The 20,282-nt window shown below is 28.9% G+C and overlaps 1 protein-coding gene across 1 annotated transcript; it reads right to left on the bottom strand.

The window, feature by feature from the left end:
• Nucleotides 1-14,410: 14,410 nt before the first annotated feature.
• Nucleotides 14,411-17,060, bottom strand: LOC112286210 (F-box only protein 6). The gene has a single exon (XM_024527881.3). It carries the CDS (start codon nucleotides 16,094-16,096, stop codon nucleotides 14,954-14,956), a length of 1,143 nt encoding a protein of 380 aa, XP_024383649.1. The 5' UTR covers nucleotides 16,097-17,060; the 3' UTR covers nucleotides 14,411-14,953.
• Nucleotides 17,061-20,282: the final 3,222 nt, after the last annotated feature.

The raw sequence follows: 20,282 nt of genomic DNA, 5'->3' as shown, positions 1-20,282 counted from the left end.
TAATATATTCAATGAATTTAGATTTTGAGAATTAAAAAAAAATTATAAATTTTAGGACTTTGTAAGTTTTGAAGTATGTGTAGAGGTAAAAATTAGATAGTTTGTTGTTTTGCTTCTTATGAATGTGTGTAAAAATTTGAAGTAACCTAATGGCCATGTTACTACATGACAATATTTTTTAGGACCTTCAATACATATCCAATTTACAAGACATGTATTTTAACTTGTAAGGTAAGTTTTTTATATATATACCATATTATTATCTTATATCACAAGTTATCCACACAATCAACATGTGGCTAATTTATTAGCTAAGTTTCTAACCTACTAATCAACTATAAATATATATAAATATTTATCTATGAAGCTTCTAAGAAGCTATGCCATAAGATAATATTAAATCTATCTAAATTTACCTTATATCCAACACTTCCTATCTAGATAAATATGTATGTCCATGACAAGAAGTCGCACCTTGAGAAGGATATTGTTAAAGATGACAAAATTCATGTTGTAGATAGAAATAAATATTGTAAGTTTAGCATTGATTTTAGTAATCAATACATGGTTTTAAAGATTGGAGTCAAAAAGTTTTATGGAGTCAAAAAGAGATTAATTTTTTGTATATATAATAGTTAGAATATCTGCAAGAAAGTAATAAGAAGTTATTTTGGAGTAGAATTTATAAGCTTTATAGAAATGGTGTAGATTTTATAGATGCTATAATTTGAATAGTATCAAAAAACTTGAGTGGATTCAAAGGTATACAATGTTGTTTGAACTTATTTTGAAGCAATAATTTTGTAAAAATATCTATAGGTTGTGAGCTTTTATATATATCAATATATATATATATATATATATATATATATATATATATATATATATATAAAGTTACATTTTCTAAACTAACTATTTTTTTGAAGAAGTGATGATATACCTCAATGTACTTTATTTTTGTGACTCAATTATTAGCTAGTTTGTTTATTTGTTGATCGTTGCAAAATAGAATAATTTTTTTTTAGATCTTTTACATGAATTTTTTGTTGTTGTTTCTCAGTAAGAATAAGAAGGATGAAGGTTATATGGTTTTAATTTTAATAAGTAAATACTTTAACTAAATAGCTTCTATAATTCTAATTAATATACTCATATATTTAGATTCAATAGAATATTTAATTACTATTTTTTTATATTTTATTTTGTCATGTAATTGCTTCTTTAGGTAGAGTGAAGCAATAACTTGCCATAGATCTTTGTATTTTAGAGCATGATGCCCAATCAACATCAATGCAACTATCTATTTTATTATTTAGCTTTGGTTTATAAAAGAGGCCAAAATCAAAGGTTACTTGGATATATCTAAACACATATTTAATGACTTTTAAGTATATTGTTTGTGGTTTTGATATATATCTTGAGATATTGTTAAGTGCAAAGAATATATCTAATCATGTGGTTGTAAGAAAGATGAGTTTTTTTACCATATAACAAAACTCATTGAGATCCACAAATAATATTTTCATATCAATGAAGAGTAATAAACTAAGAAATAGAAGTACATATTCATCGCAAGAGCTTTATATCATAAATTCTTATATTGTTTCTTAAGCATATTGTGATTGAAACAGAAATAAGCTTGTTAGAAGAATTATAAATTCTATACCTAAATATTTGTTGATAAAATCTATGTTGCTTATATCATCATATTTTTTATTAAATTATTTTTTTAACTAAGATATTTTGTTGTTATCTCCTCCAATTAGGAAGAAATCATCAACATAGATGATAAAGATTGTTTTGTTATTACCAAGGTCAATATAATAGAGGTTGTAATCACTATTACTTTTAGTCATATTTAAACTTTTTAAAAAAGTATCTAACCTCTCATAATACATTCTTGGTCTTTGGCATCGGCTATAAAGAGATTTCTTAAATTTTCATATATAATTTTTATCTTTAGTTTTAATGAAGCTTAGAAGTTGCTCTATATAGACTTTATTAGTGAGGTTGCTATGTAAGAAAGTTGTCTTAACATCTAAATGACATATAAGATGATTTATTAGGAATTTTTGGTTATTAATGATTTGATCATAGAATATTTGACTATAAAAGAAAAGACTTCATTGAAGTTAATTCTATATTCCTATTCAAAGCCTTGTCTTATAAGGTGTGTTTTTTTCTTTGATAATTGATTGTTAATGCTAAGTTTTGTTTTAAAGATCTATCTTAAGCTTATTGTATGTTTTTTTGGAGGCAATAGCACAAGGATCCAAGTATCATTTTTAGTAATAGAGAAGAGTTCATCTTTGATAGCATTAAGCCAATCTTTATTGGTGAGTACTTTTGTTAGAATTATCTTATCATTGTCATCATCACTTGAGTGTTAAACAATGTAAATATCCATGTCTTCTAGTGTAATAGAGAGAATGTAGTCTTATAGATTAATATTTTATTTTTTGATTTGTATTGAGTATTAAAAGAAGAGTATAATTTGTTTTAAATTTGATAAATTTTTGTATATGGTGAATTTGTCATGACTTTAATAAAAGAAGCTTGAAAGATAGTTGATGAAAGTAAAAAGTTAATGATGTCATTGAGAAGATTATTCAATTTTGAAGTTATGGCTTATATGTTATTATTGTGATATAAGATATTTGCTTCTTAATCAAAAAATAAGTAGAAGATGTCATCATTTGAAGTTGTTGAAAGTATAGTGGATAGAATTTTTGTATTATCTTCATGAAAGTGAATATTTTTTGAGATAATGATATTATTTTTATTAAAGTTAAAATATCTATAGGCTTTAGAATTATCATTATAGCTAATTAATATATATTTTTGAGCTTTAGTCTCTAGTTCTTTTTTAATTGATAAGTAATAGTAGGTTACATATCTAAATAAATGTAAGTAAAAGAGATTAGGTTTTTGATTTAAGAAAAATTATAGTAGAATTTTTTTTTTATAAGGCTCATTATAAAAATCAATTAAAGATGTAATTGGTTGTACAAGATATTTCTTTCCATAAGTAAGATGGTATATTTATATTAAACAAGAAAATTTTTATTATTTTATATAAATACTTATTTTTTCTTTCAATAATTTTATTTTATTGAAGAGTGCATAGTAAAATCAATTGGTGGCATATGCTATATTAAGAATAAAAGAAGGTAAATTTTCTTGATATATATTTCCTTCAATAATCACTTCTTAGACATGATAGTTTGTAAGTTGTTTCTTTTTCAACTATAGTTTTGAACTTCTTGAATATTTCAAATATTACACTCTTGTAAGTGAAAAGGTGGATCCAAGATTGCCTTAAGAAGTCATTAATAAAAAATAAGAAGTATTGAAAGCCAAAGAGAGATGATATAGGTAATAGGCCATATCAATCTAATTATATTATTTAAAATGGCTTGCTTATGGGAGTCAAACTGAATCATGGAATTGGATGTTGATCATGTTTTTTGAAGACATGATCTATTTAATAGCAATATATCAAACTAAGTCAAGAAATAATATTTTATTAATTACTAATCAACTTAAGTACATATAAGAATCATGAATCATTCTTACAATATATTTTTAAAAAATTCAAAGAATGAAGCAACACTATTAGTTGTTCCAAAGATTACTCACTTTTAAACTTTGATGATAAGAAGTTATTTATTTGGAAATATTATTGTGATAACTAGCTTCTAATATGAGTTTTAGTGTACTTTATTTAATACTCTTTCTTGCATTAGAGTTCATTGAGTTTGATAGTAATGGATCAATGGTAGCAAAAAAATTCATGAAATGTATATTATAAGCAATCTATTATAATCGTTCTTTATATGTTGATTTTACATTGATTGAATTATGTTGATATTTATTATAGTAGAAATTATTTTTACTAGGTTTATAGTTGATTATAATAGCAATATATGAAACTTGTGTAGATATCTTTTTTTTTATTGTAAGTTTATTTGAAAAATTTTATATAACTTTGAAAAGAGGTAGAGTTAAGGAAGAAGCCTTTTTTAAATCAATAAAATATCAAAGAACTTTTAATATATCTAATTTATGTCTATTGGTATAAGATTTGAAGAATTTTATATTATCTAAGTAGAATTTCAACTAGAAATCAATGGATTATAGAATATTTACAAAACTCATGTAATTAGATTAAAAAAATCTAAATTCAAGAATTTTAGAGATTGAAGATTTATAAAGAAGTATATAAGAGAATAGCTTAAATGTATATAGAAATTAGTATAGAAAGTATGTTGATTACTTCATGCATACAATAGTACATGAACATTTTTAATGGTTTAATTAAAATATCTTCTTGTTACTTTGAAGTAGCTATGTAATCAATTGTACTATCTCTTGCAAAGCTTTTCTTTCAAATAAAAAAATAATTGGATCTCTATATGTTTGATACAAGAATGCAATATTGAATTATCAACTAATTTTATATAATTCTAATTATTACTTAGAATAAGAGATGGATTAGTATTGCTGATTTATAATTCTTATAATAAATATTGTAGATATATTGCAGCTTTTTCTACTTCAAAAAGCATCCAATATGTAGCCTTAGTAGTACTTAGCACAATGATTGTTTGTCTTTTGTTTAACCACTATATTAGAGCCTTTTTTTTTATTTGTGTATGAAATTTGAGAACAATCATTTGGTATCTATATTCTTTCTATAATTGATATCAATATAGCTTACAAATATAAGTTTATTTTCTAGAAGAAAGAATATTCTAAAGCCAATACCTTTGAAATACCACAATTTTTTTATGTAGCAATCAAATGCTCTTTTCATAGTTGTTAAGTATATTGACTCAAGATATTCACCACAAAATAAATATTAATTCTTAATATCATTGAGATGTACAAGAGTTTTCTAATTAGTAATTGATAATGTATTTTATCAAGTGATGGTTGATGCATATCAACTTAGAGATGTGTATTAGATCTTATAGGAGTTCTTACTATGTTACAATTTATTATATCAAATTTAAGTAAAAATCTGCTGATATACTTTTTTTGATGTAGCCAAAATCAAAGTGATTTCATTTTAATTTTGTTCTAAGATATATAATGGCATTTTTAAGCTTGATCATTTTAAAAATCTATAATAGTTGCAAATTTAATTTTTATATTTTTGTATTATTATCTTCTATAATGATGAAATCATCTACATAAAAATATACAATCATGCATAAGCTACCATTGATAGAGTAGTATAGATTATAATTTGTTGTACTCTAAATCAATCCTTCATTTATGAGATAATAATCAATTTATAAGTATTATATATGTGGTACTTATTGCAATCCATATAGATCATAAATTAATTTATATATTTTTTTATTATTATGTTATGATTTGAAAATCAAGTATAATATGCATATATACTTTTTTGTCTAACATTCCATTTTAAAATATATTTTTTATATCTTATTCTTGTAGACTTTAATTCTTTCATGTTGTAAGTATGAAGATCAATTTGATAGTACTCCATCTGATAATTGGAGTATAAATGTCAAAATAATCCTTATTCTTGACTCTTATATTGAATCTTCAATCTTAGATAGGATATTGGAAATGTTCAAATTCATGAATAAGTATTGTATTATGATTTATTTTAATGTATACATAGAAATAAATTTTAATTTATTATAATCTTTTTTCAAATATTCATATATTGTAGTTAATAGATTGATGATGGAGCAAATTTTTGATATATTCAAAAATTCTTATAAATAGCATATTTATATTATTTGGTTCCATATTAGTTTCTAAAATGTATTAAAACCTGATTTTGGTTGTGTTGCATATTAAATCCTTGGATAGTATGACCTTGTGGTTTGAAAGATCAAACAATTGGTATGCCTTTGTTTGCTCATCAAATCTTATGAATAGATACTTGATTAATTTACTTGCTAGTTTTTGTCTATCTTTTATAAATAAGCAAATGCATGACATCCAAATACTTTTAAAAAACTCACATCATAATTGGTTTGATAATACCTTTCATATGAAGTAATTCCAAAATTTGCAATAATAGAATTTTTGTTTACTAGAAAATTAAAAATATCAATTTCTTTGTACCATAAGTAGCTTCAAATATTACATTTGCAAATATAGAACATACTCTTTTAAAGACAATATTATTTTGTCTCTTTACAACATTAGAATGTGAGACTAAATTAGCTACCTTTTAATACCATACATATTGTAATAACATTGAAATTTGAATGATATTAACTTTTCACTATGGTTTATTTTTAGGCCTCTAATTCTTTGAATAGTTTCTATCTTGAGAAGTTTTTTTAGACATTTGAACATATATAGCATTTTTTATTTTTTACTCATAAAAAGCATCCATAACTTCCTCAAGAAATTTTTAATAAATATTATGCTATATTGTGAGCTCTTGAGCAAAGAAGTTCTTATTGGACGAACTAAGTCAATATACAATAATTGTAAAATCCTTACTATCTTAATAATTTCTCTTTTTGGAAAATATTCATAATATTTTTTTTTGTTAAATATTATTTATATATAACTTTCATGACTTTGAACTAGGGCATACCTTTGTGAACACCTAAATTCTTAAACCTCAAGAATCTCAAGTATCCCTTTTATGTTTCTACATAGATACTATCTTTGTATTTATCTTAAATCTCTATGGTTCTTAGTTTTGTCAAAATTGTGGTCAAATAACTCAACCCTAAAAGTAACTTCAATTTTATCTATCAATTTTATTTATCAATTTTATCTAGTCTTCTTCCATCTATTCTTCAAAAATTTATAACTTCATAGATTTAATTTTTTATTTGTCTTCTTCAACCTAATGTTTAATCATCTATATCTTCATTAATTTTTTCTTCTCTTTTTTTTCAACCTAATCTTCAAACATCTATATCTTCATTTTATCTTATAACTCTTATAACTCAATATTAGAACAAAAGTATACAAAATGATATGCAATCATGTCAATTGTAATTTCTTTATTATAAATTTTTTTTGATAGTTAAAATATAACTTTAAAGCTATTTATAGCTTTTATATGGTAAGTTTCTTCTTATATTATTCAAATATAATAAAACTAATTTATTTCTAATTACCATAACTATTAAAGGTGCTTTCAACCACCTTGTCTTTTAAACATATGGGCAATTAACTTCTTTGTTTTTTCACTCTTTTTATCCTCAAATAATCTTATTTATACTTGCTTCTATAAGTTTTTTTTCTATACCAAATTTTATTCTTTTTTCTTCTTTTATTTCCTTCTTATTTTTCTATAATATATAAAATAATATTTTTATTTTATTAATTATAATTTCTAAGGTTAATACTTTGACTTTAGTGTTTTGCAAGAAATAGCAAAGGTTGTCATAGTTTAGATGCCTAAGCCTCTAATACCATAGTTTGTCTTGCTTTGAATTGTTGATTGTTATATCTTTTTTTTTGGTGATTTGTATAGTAATGTCAACTTTCATTGAAAAAACATTTTTGATTTTATATAAGCCATTCTTTTAAACTTGTTGTTTTATTATTATTATCAATTTATTATTTTTATTTATGATCCAATATGGATGATTAGATATTGCAATTATTTTTTTAATTTTTATTAAAAAACCTATCAAAATCAATTTTTTTTGAGATTGAGCATATAAATAACCTTACTAAGTTTTATTTTTCCATCATTGGTACAAATTGTGGTACTGCAAGTTCTTTTTATAATTTTTTTTGTCATATTGTTATCATAATGCCTTGTTTTTTTGGTATATATGAATCTAAAAATTTCTTGATTTTTGTTATATTTTGTGTTGCTACAAAATTAAGATATTGCAATTATTTTTTTTAATTCTATATCAAATTTTTGTAAATGTAATGTTGACATCCTCAATGATGTCAAATATCTTGTAATCTTTATTTGTTAATAGATTGATATTATTTATTTTCTTGCACATTATGTACTTATTATAATATAGCTAATTGGAATGATTTGATAATCTATACATATAGTACCAAAATTCTTTACATTGACTATTATATGAAGATCTTCTTTGAAGTCTATCATTGTCATATTACGTGAAGTCTTGCTTGAGAATGCATCGGACACTTGGTTGTGGAAGGTAAAAGAAAAATTACAACAAGAATATTTTAAAAACTCTAATAGAATCCTAAATAATTTTAATTAAATCTTAACAATTCTAATCAAGTTTTAATCAAATCCAAAGAAATCTCAAAGAAATTATGAAAGAAGCATGAAGAAATCCTAAAGAAATTCAAAAGAAGTAGTAGAATAAAATCTTAAATATATCTTAAATAAATTTCAATCAAATCTTAATTTAATCTTAGTTAAAGTCTTAGTAGTTTTCAATTAAATCCTAATTCAAATTTTAACTAAATCCTAAATAATCCTAAATCCTAAACAAATCCTAAATCCTAACCAATTTGTAAACTTTAAACCAAATTCTAATCGAATTAATTTAATCCTAGGGTAATTTAGAACCTCAAGATTTATTAATTGTACCATTGAACTTGCTTAATATTTTACACACCTTTCAACAAATAAGCTGGAAATAAGCACAAAAAATTTGAAGAAGATCAAACTTACCAAATAAAAGATCAAACCTAAATTCTGCTCGAGTATTGGCTGACCTCCTACTCTAATTTGAATGTTGAACTTCTAGTGCCAATATCTCCTTCTTGAACCATTTAATTGCCTCCAAAATATATCTTAATTATTAAAAATTAAGTCTAGTCTTCACACAAAAACAAATTTACTTCAATCTAGTTAATAAATTGCTAAAGATCTTAAAAATATTCACTAATCTTTGAATTCTAATTTCTAAGACCTCAATCTATAAAAACCTTTACACACTTTGATCTAATTCTTCAATTGATCTCAAAATTTTCACACACATTAACAACTAGAACATCAACACACTATCCAAAATTCACTTATATATATACCATAGATTTCAAGAGACCTTCAATTTTGTAAATATAATTTTATTGATCAAAATCTAATCCAACCAAGAAAATCACTAACTTTGAAAATCTTCCAAAAACTAAATATTAATTCAATTGATATAAAACTAATGCTCAAAAATCTCTTTGCATGTCTACTATCAAATCTCTTTTTTTAATCTACCAAAGAACCCTAGAGTCACTATAGGTGTGTGGTTTTGTACCTTGGGATCTAATTTCAATCCAAGTTGACAACTAGTCCTCTTTGTATATCAATATTTGATAATTTGAGATAACTTTTACTTGAGCCTATTAGTAACTTCCGTCTAAATATGTTTATACCAATTACTTATCTCATTTACTTTGATTTGAGGTATTTATATCTCTTCAAAGCAAATAGAAGCTTCTTTTCTAAAAGGCAACATTAAGACTAAACCTTTTATTATCTTCCTATCATTTATCTTTATTTTTCTACTATATCTTTCTACTAGGTTCTTCTATAAAAACACCCATATTTTTATTTTTTACCATATAATTGTGTCACTATACAACACTGTCACTTTTACAAAATTGTGATTTTGTTAGATAATTCCTATGGCTATGTGAGTTGTAATCTCTACCCTAGCTGGTTTGTAGTTTCTTATAATTAGAATTACGATATTGTGATTAATTTTGATTGTACTAGAATTATATTACTATAGCTTTGTCGTCTCTTAATCTATTTTTGCTCAATTCAAGGAAGTGTCATTTATTTAATAATTTTTAACTAATTATTATAAAAATTGATAATTTATCTAATATGATTAGGCTCTAAATTATTTCTTCATAGTTAGTAGGTAGTCCATTCAAAGTGAGCTGTATCAATGTTTTATTTTCCATTTTATGATCCATAGCCATTAGATTGCTCTTCAAGTTTCTAATATTTTATAAATAGTCTTAAATTGAGTCACCTCCTGTCATTTGCATATTATAAAGATGGATGGATAATAGTAGTATTTAGGAGGAGTTACCAACCTCAAATATATTCTTCAAAGCTTGCCAAGTATCTAAAAGATCTTCAATTTTGGATGTAATTTTTGTAAACTTATCTTTCACTAACATCATCATTAAGGCCTAAGCCTTGAGATTGAAGATCTTAAAATTTTCTATTATGAATATTGATGCCTCTATTATAATTAGAAATAGAATTGGTACTATCTTCTTATCTATTAGGTCCCACATATTTTCTTTCTTTAATAGCGCCTTCATCTTGAGTTTTTATATATTGTAATTTATCAATTCTTCTAATTTGTTATTTTTATTGATTATAATCATATATGACTAATCATTTGACATATTGATTAACTTGTATGGTGATAAAGATACTACTAATTCTCTTTAGAATCAATGCTTTATAAAAAATATTTAGTGTTATTTGTAAAAATAGAAGAAACTAACTTAGGATCAACATTTACTTGTAGGATGTTGATTCCACTTTGTTATCATATTAAATTTAGTCAAGAGATAATATATTATTGATTACTATTCAACTTAAGTACATGTAATAATTATTAGTCAATCTCATGGTATGTTGTTATAAGACTTGAAGATTGAAGCAATACTATCAATTGTTCTTAAAAATATTCACTCGCAAACTTTGGTGATAAAAGATTATTTACTAAGTGACATCATTGTAGTAATTAGCTTCTAGTATAAATTCCAATACAATTCATTTAATACAATACATATTTTTTCTAATATATATATATATATATATCAAGAAACTTCTCTATTGTAAAAAATCTGACATTAATTGTACAAGCTCCAAAGACAATCTTAGATACATGAGTTTATTTTTAAAGTTGAATAATGGATTGTAATGGCAACTAGATGTAAGATTCAGAACTCTACATGTTTTAGTAATCATATAATTTGGTGACAACTTTTGAGATACAAAATTATTTTTGGATGCAAGACAAAATAAGATCTTTTTTTAAAAAGTCTACAAACTCAAGTTTACTACAATAAAAGTTAAACCTTATTTTTTACAATATTATGGTTTTATTTTTGACAAAGCTTAGGAAATCTATATTTATTGATGTCAAATTTTTTTCTTGATCCAAACCTAATTAATGAAAATTATTCTTCTAATTTCTCTCATTCTATTGTATGTCTAAATTGTGAAAATTCAAATATTATTGATCCTTGGAAAAGCTATGAAATTAAAAATGATGCATATTATACTTTATGATGGTTGCACTTTATAATAATATCTAGCCTTAAAATTATATTTGCAATGCTATCATTCTACTTTTATTTTTATTTATTTTTTACTTTGATTTATCTTTTTTATTTTTTTTATTATTCTTATTCTTATTTACTACTACTATTTTTTTTACATACATGATAAATTTTATATACTAAGTTAAATATAATAATTATTTTTATATTAATATTATTTCTATTAATTTTAAATATTTTTTGATTAATTTAGTATTAATATTATTATTATTTGGTTTTATTGGTATATTTCTTATTTTTCTAAGAACAAAAAAATTAAATTAAAGTAGAATATCAAAATATAGAATATTAACCTTTGTAAGTTCCAAATCTTAGCTCTTTAATTTATTTTATAATTTAGATAAAAGCAAAGAAGAAACAAATCTTGCTAAATTAAAAAGATTTTAAATTTAAACTTCTTAAATTTATTTAAAATTTTAGACAAACGTAATGAAGAAATACAGCTTGATAAAATTAAGTGAATTCCAAATATTAATTCTTCTTTTTTATTTAAAATTTTAGGTATAATTGAAAAAAAATACAATAAGACTTGCTATCATAAAGTAAATTTTGTAACTATTCTATTATCTTATAGTATAAATAAGTACTAAAAGTATTTAATTATATGCACCAAAGAACTTCTAGTTTATTTCTTTTGTTAAGAAATCTTGGTTTTGTTTGTAATAGGTGATTGAACTTTTAGATATTTTATGAGAAGTAAAGTTGGATTGATGGCAAGCATGACTTCTTTTTTTTTTGTTAAATATGTACTTGTGAAAAGTGATGATCCACATGAGGCATAGTTAATTGTTGTAGGTTGCTCCACAAATTTCTTTTTACCTAGTTTATTTGTTTTTTGTAGTATTTTCAAATTACAAATTTTAAAACTACTTATAATTCTCTTTGCTTTATTTTTTAATCTCTTATTATAAAGAAAAATCCAATTAATGGATTATTTTTTATTTTAAGATTGATACAAGATCTTAACTTGATATTTAGTTTTAACACATGGATCAATTGTAAGAAAATGTTTAATTATTAGATAATACTACTATGTTGAGATTGGCACAAGACCTTATCTTAGTACATAATTAAACCATTTGCTTTACAATCAAGTAAGAAAATAAAGGATTTTATATTATTTCACAAAATAAAATTAAAAATATTAAAAGTCTATTTTTTTGTTTTAAACCATTCAAAAGATCATTTGCCTTAAGTAATTAACTTTGATCTGTATACTCAATTGTATGCCATCTAAACTTAAGACTAAAATAGCTTACTTTCTTATCAATTGTGATTTACAGTCAAGATGCATTTTACAAATCAAAGTATTGTTAAAACCTATAGTTTTGAAAACAAACATGCTAGAAGAGCTTTTTGACAAAATATTACAAACTTCTATTGAAATAGAGCATGGTAGAGGTCATTCTACAAAATCTTAAGTAGATTCTTTAGCTTTTCTAATTCCAAGGACTAATGTAGCTAATGAAGATAACTAAAATTTCCAAACAAATATCCAATTTGATCCAATGATGTTATATAGGAAATTATCTATTGTAACACCTTTGACATTACAAGAGGCTTTAATTCTATCCAGCTTTCGAAGTTTTAGTGTATTTTTCAATGAAGACATAGCAACTCACATAGAAAGTTTTGTAGAAGATTTAATCACTAGTTTAATGATCAACCATAGATACTACATGATATGGTTTTTGACAACTTTAAAAGATTTTGCATATGCATAGTATAGATCTTGTATAGAAAATTTATTTACTAAATGAAAACAATCCCTAGCAACCTTTCTTTATTAGTTTAGACATGTAATTGTCCAACAACAAGTTCTTTTAGATTTGTCTCTTAGAAGATATCATTTCTTGTATAAAGCAATTTTGTATAGTATATACTCAATACTTTGGTAATCTATCAAGTCAAGATACCATAAGGTACTTATTTATCAAAGATTTTGTTATACCTCCTATAATTTGAAATATATTAAAAATAAGACCTTGTGATTTAAAAAGAGTCATTCAAGTTGCTTTGGAGGTAGAAGTCATTGATAAGAAAAATAATTATGTCCTTAAAAGAATAAAATAATCAATACTTATCTTTGTACCTTTATATGTCAAATCTCATTTGAAGAAATATTTATTACTTATCTTGCCACATTTTCCATCGCTCATTGTTCCTTCTATTAACTTAGCTTGCGCACAATTGTATTGATGGTCTTTATTGATGTACACATGCATAACTATTATCAATTATTTATTGCATTTGTAGAAGATGTTTATCTATTCTTGTACATATTGTGGTTTTATAAATTGTGCTCTTAGGCAAGATAAGATAAGAGAATTTGTTTGTAGGTGTTTTTATGTGCAAAGAGCATTCAATTTCATTCATTGTTTGAGCATTATCTATGTATTTGTTTATATTATTGGCTTTGACTTGTATTTTTTGTTTTATTAAGATTGTGCTTAATATTTAAATAAGGTATAAGGTTAAAATTAATAAGGGAATTACAAGAGATGGTGAAGATGTAATCTCTATGGTTTAAGATTTTTTTATTCTTATTGAAGAATTATAAATTTGTCATATTTTGATTGAGATAGAATCAAGATGTATCAAATTAAAGAAAAAATAGAATGTGAATAAGAATGTGAACAAAGCTTCTTTTTAAAGAAAATTTGCTTATTTCTTATTTACTCTAATTGAACAGTTATTTTATTACACATTTAGTTCTAGTTTTTTTTTCTTTTATTCCAAGAGAAATTTTGTTTTGTTACTATGCATTTTGAAAATTGTAGAACTACGAACTGGAATTCAAATTGTAAAATTGTATACATTTTTTACTTGAGAATCATGAGCAAATTCTTGTTGTACAATATGTTGTAGATATTGTTAGAAACAAATGTACCAAATAAAAAACCTTGAGGTAATAATTATGTTTGAGTCATTGCTTTAATATTATTGTTATGTGATTAAGTTATTTAAATTGTTATGAGAGGGAAGAACCTGCAACATCATTGGTTTTTTATAACATGAACAATTTTTTTGTGCACAGTCAAGGAAGGGGAGCTGATTTAGGCATGTTCAAAAACAGTAATAACAAGTAATGTACTTCCTGGAAACAAAGTTTGCCCTAGTGATTTCAAGGAAAGCCAAGTGAGACCTCTTCTAACACAGCATCGTCCCAAACTCATCACCAGAGTACGAGCTTTGAAGATTCCTGTTGCCCAAAACTCAAGTTGCTGAGATCAACAATGACCATTCTGACAAATCCTGTATCGTACGAATGTAAATTACTGAAAGCGGTCTCCTTTATCACGCATTCCACATTTCAGTGTTCACCTACTGTTGTAAGAAGCATGTCGCTTGATGTGACAACCGCACATCTTACTCTACATCTCTACCAAAATTATGATGAAAAGGAGTCTACCTGGGTAGACCTCTACATGCATGAATCCCGTAACACGAGCATTTTGCATGTTTCTCGAAGAGCTTCAGATCTAGGATATACTTTGCACTGCATTTCATTCCAACTGATGCTTTGATTGTCGAATTCTGTATACCTTACGGAAGTATGTCAAAGGCTAGCGATATAAAGACAAAAAATTGTAAGACCAGTACGTCCTTTACTCAGACATCTAGTATTGCAACATTCCGATGTGTTCTTTCTGCACATTACTGTACAATGGCATGTATGTCACCTTCGTCCTCAAGGAGAAGCATGAAGGCAGGGCTGGAATGAAAGGTCGACATAGTCAGTCAGCTTTACATCTTGCATGTTCTTCGGCGACTCGTAAAAAGTCCTCCTCTCCATGTCATAAATGAGCACCCACGTGTGGTCGAGATTACTTGAAAAGCACATGAGGCTGCCACTCCCAACCGCATTGAGTCGAAACGGATTGTAATTCGAGCACCTACCACCACCAATGGATTGTGTTTTCCTCTTCACTGCAAACTCGTTTGGGAGCTGCGCTGGAAGGGAGTCATACTCCTCAAACTCCAGACCTGCTGGCCGATCAACAAGCCGCCATATTTTGCGACAGTCTGAACTCAATCCCATCATAAACAGCCTGTCGTTGCAGGCAACGAGAGAAGGATACTCAAAGAACTGGGGTGTAAGAGACTGCAATTCATGCCAAGTTGACTGCTCCAAATCGTATGCGTGGAGCTCACAGAAAGGTTGGATCCTGTCCATGAAGTAGGCACGCTTACCGCACCACACCATAGAAGCTTTGCTGAGATGAACCGTGCTCTTCGGAATAGCTCCTGCGGACCATTGTTGAGTCCTTGAGTCGTAGATTGTGACACTGCGTATCGTGCCCCCAGTAGCTGCAACGTTCATGGTCATAATTCTGTAGGAGTTAGTCTCGTCTTCGTACTTCATGCCGAAGTGATCCACAGTCTTTTCGGGATGTGGAGGAAGCTGCCTCCACTCTCCAGTGATAGGATTACAGGCGTAGAGTGCTGTGGAGGTAAGCTCTCCCCATCGTTCGCCATAACAGAGAAGGCCTCCAGAGGATGCAATAACTCTGAGGTCAGGATCTGGGAGGCGCGATACTGTGAGAAGGTTCCACTTATGAGTGTTCAAGTCGTAAGCTGAGAAGCTTCTCTTGCTCGTGGACACGAGAAACCATGGCAGCTGCCGTCTAGAGAGCTCCTTGTGAAGCATGCGAAACGAGGAACTGTTGTGGATGTCGTCGTTCCATTCTTTGCAAACCTTGCACATTCGAATCAGATCCTCCACCGGAAGATTTGCCAAAATGCGCTCTAATAAATGACCGGGAGTTCCGCTCCATATTCGTGAATACATAACAGGGGATGCACTTTCTTGAGGAGGAGAAGGGAGTCCCATGGCAAGAATTCAAGCAAGTACAGGAAATCACTAAACCTATCACAAGATGAAAAATGAGTGGCAAAAAACCTACACCGTTTCCAAATTTGAACAGCAACAACCTACTTGTGAGGGTGTTGACTGGGCGATCAAGATCGCATTAGCCTCAAATACTCTAGGGAACTACTGGAATTTAGCACAGAGAAAATTCTACGACCAGTAAACAGGTTGAAGATCAAGAACACTCGTAGAGTAGGCACTGCACGCCTACTACATCGAGGCCAACGACCGATCATAAGGACGGCAATCCATTGTACAATTTAGACCTTATTGTACAAGTTTTGCAAACCACAATCACCGGGTTGAAGTAACTAAACCACTCACGTAAGGACGCTAGAACCTCGAGAAGCGTCAAGCCCCTAAATTTTGACTAAACCATGGCGGAAAAGATGAGCCGACCGACTCATTAAGGACTTTACACCCATTCACTCGCTAAAAATGGCTATCAAAGAAGAAAATCCTTCGCAGGAAAGGTAGGGAAGTTCCACGAGAGGACAAACAAACAAATTCTCTACAATAGCCGCGACACAGTTGAGAGCCTCCTCTCACAGCTCGCGAAGAACGCGACACAACTGGTGTGCTAAACCCCTCACAACTTCCGATTCGCAGAGAACAAGATGAGTCACACACAAACTATCGATGCCCTTCAGCAACACAGGGAAAAGACGAACAGCAATGGCAACTGATCGATCCTCCGACAACCGAAAAAACAGAGGAGAGCTCCAACCCGAAATGGAAGTTCAAGGTACGTGGAGCGATTGTGACAACAGAACCACACTCTCGGAGCCTTTACAGTGTGAGGCGTAAGAGTGAGCGCGACAGGACAAATGTTACAACGCCACAAGCGGATTCTGTGGTCACGGATACAACTTCACAGTCCCCGCTGCTTCCCCTGGCCAGAATCTTTTACTGCTCTTCGGCACCTCCACATCCACCTGCCCGTCCTACTCCACAAAACCAGCCTCTCCTTTTGACACCCACCTCCCCCACCTCTCTCACATTCACCATCATTTCACCAAACCTGTCAACTTACACGCGGTGAATGACGACGACTCATCCTCTTCCAGCTTAACCCATGACTAGTAAGTTAAACCCAGATGCTAAAACGGCAGATTCTATCTTCCTCGGCTACAACGACACTCACCCATTGTTAATTGCAACTAACTCATCGGAACCGTCAGCTTCAGGTTGAGACCGTAGAAACGCAGGTGCTCCTCTTTCGTTATTTTATATTCTGTTGTTGTTGTTGCTTTTTTCCTCCTAAAACTGTGACCAAGCCCATGAGTAAACTAGATTATCGGAATTAGATCCACATCGAAACTCGTCCATGTGTCACGCCTGCCAAGGTGGCAGGCACCGCGCCACAGTGGAGTGAGGCCGAAGGCAGGTTAAAGTGGGTCAAGCCTGACTGGTACCGTCCTAACTGCATTGCGGCGTTTCGCGGCACGGCGAGTCGCGTCACGGTGCGGCACGGCGCGGTGGTCTCCGTGGGAGAGGCTCAGGTTATGGCGTGGGTTCCTGCTTGAATAGATCGCCGTTTCAAAATAGTGGGGGCGAGGTTCGAATTTCTATGCTATATTTTGGCCTTCCCAGGTGGAGATATTTTTATTCCTTACTATGCTTCACTTGAGGTTGCTTGTTCTAAATGATGATGGTATTCTTTTTCTCTTTTCTCTTTTTAATTTTCTTTCCTTTTCTTTAAAGTGGGTTTGGCGCTCATTCTCACAGTTTGAGGTCCTTACGAGATTTCCAGGTAGATAAATATTTTTGAAGCGCAAAATATGTGTAAGAATGTTTATATACATATATATATATATATATATATAGACATATATTGTCAAAGAAATCAATGATCTTTAAGCTTGTTGTGATATGAATACGTGGTGTGTTATTTGATAATTGTTCGAAGTTAAAAGTTTTAGAATGTTGTTTGTTTGATGTGAAAACTATTTAATTGTAGACATCATAAATGGCATCTAAAATGGCACCTAAATTAGACAAACATATATTCTATCAATTTTGACAATGTGCTGACCTACTAAAAACACACGTGGAGGAACTTTCTTAATCTGCTATGCCAATGCATCCAAAGTGTTCTCCATATTGTAAGACAACTTCAACATTGTCTTCTTGTTAATAGTGTTTACTTCCATCTGGCTTTTGTTCAAAACGCCAATTAAATCTAACCTGAAAATAAATATATTTGTATATTTTTGCAGACTAAATAATCAAAAATAAATCCAAGAACATCAATTCATGTAAAATTTGTATTCATGTGTTGAATTGTAACAAAAGTTTCCTATTGAATATCAAATGAACTCTAATAAGAATTTAGCAAATTTATGAATTAGGCCACCTCTTCAATTTTGACTTTTGAAGAAGCATCTATGATCCTAATTTTCTTTTCGTGTGACTTGTATATTTTATTTTTATTTTTATTTCTCTGTTCTAACTTGTATGAATTTTATTATAAAAAATTAAAAAAGCATTAAAATAAAATATTTTGTTGGGTAATGAATATTTTCTAAAATTAGTAATATAAGGCTATTACTAATTATAGTAAAAAAACAAGTTACGTTTTATATTTTCTTTTTCATTTTCTTTGCATAGATGAAACTCTCTTACATCTTTAATTATTTCTTATATGCTTGAAATAGTCCAATTAGTTTTTATTCAAAATTTTTAAATGTAGGTTTGTTTTACATTAAATGAATTGCTAACCTTTATTTGGTTGACATCACATGAGGTCATTATTTACAAGAATTTGCCATCAGTTAAATTTAAATTATTCTCTTTTTCTTTAATGTTGCTTTTTGTTTTTTCTTTTTTTGTCTTTTCCAAAGAATGTTCTGATTCTCTTAAAGAGATTATATTGAAGTTTGTAATTTAATTCAAATACATAAAAGGACTTCAACAGTTTAGAGTATGTTTCAAATGACTTGTTGTCTTTGCTTACCTAGAATCTTATATCCACATACAACCATAACTTTAGAGAAATTTTTATTATTTATTATTCTAATCTTGAATTAAGAACATATAAACACACACATGAATTAGTGAAAAAAAATAAAAAATAAAAAAAAATAAAAAACTGTTACTTTGAGTACATATCCAACACATAAATTTATGTATTATGCCACTCATGTAACTAAAATAAATGCATAAAATAAACACAACTTTTAAGTACGAAAATGCTACAATCATTTGCTCCATTTCATATAATACAGTCCTTTTTTATATCAAAGAGAGTAATAATAACAATAACAATAATAACCTAAAAGTAACAGAAATTGTTAGAGAGCATAAAGGCAGGAATAGGATACAACGAAGAGGACTTGGAAGAGGAAGTCCACCAGAATGTAATTGGCTTCTCTGAATATCAAACACCTGTGAATGGGAAACAGAGACATGGTAAAAAGCACTGGGTGCATTCTGTTTCATGCCAAAGGAGGCACTTTTAATGGCGACCTTCCCCTTGAGCCCACAAACAGAAAACTCATGATCCGAGAGCACACAAGCACAACTCTATAGACACCCCCCCCCCCCCCCCCCCACGTAACGGTTATAGAGTTATGCAGATGGGACAACACTACATTACACTGCTTAGTCATGGTTTATTAAGCTTCAAATTCCATGGATTCATGGTCACAAGGAACATGAGCATGATCAGCAAGCAGCAAACATCGACATTAGAGGGGTGAATTGCTCCCTCACGCAATGCCCCATGGACATGAGCGTTGGTTCACATCCTCCGGGTCTATTCTGCCTACAGTCGCAGCGCACAATCAGTTGTAACGTGGCGTGCAATGACCGTCCAGCTCTCCCAACGCCGGAGCTACCAAGCTCACTCACTCTCGCTCTCACACTCTCTATCTCTCTCTCTCTCTCGTTCGCAGTGCAGCTGTGTCTGAATAGACCCTGACGCACAGAAGGTGCTCGTCCGCTGCTCTTTCTCTCTTTCTCTGGCTCCGACGACGACTCAACCCCGATTCGTTGGGGATTCAGCATCGTGTTCGAGGTCGGAGCAGGGTCTACCTCAGGTAGGTAGGCACGGGGGGATCCACTGAGCAGAACCGGAAGTAGCATCGGAAGCGTGGGACTCACTCACTCACTAACTCACTCACTCTGTCTGGTTGCGGGGCGAATC

Source organism: Physcomitrium patens, chromosome 9 (genome assembly GCF_059467195.1).
Source record: "Physcomitrium patens ecotype Gransden chromosome 9, ASM5946719v1, whole genome shotgun sequence".
In the NCBI taxonomy this organism is placed as follows: domain Eukaryota; kingdom Viridiplantae; phylum Streptophyta; class Bryopsida; order Funariales; family Funariaceae; genus Physcomitrium; species Physcomitrium patens.
This window is presented reverse-complemented; position numbering and strand designations above follow the sequence as displayed.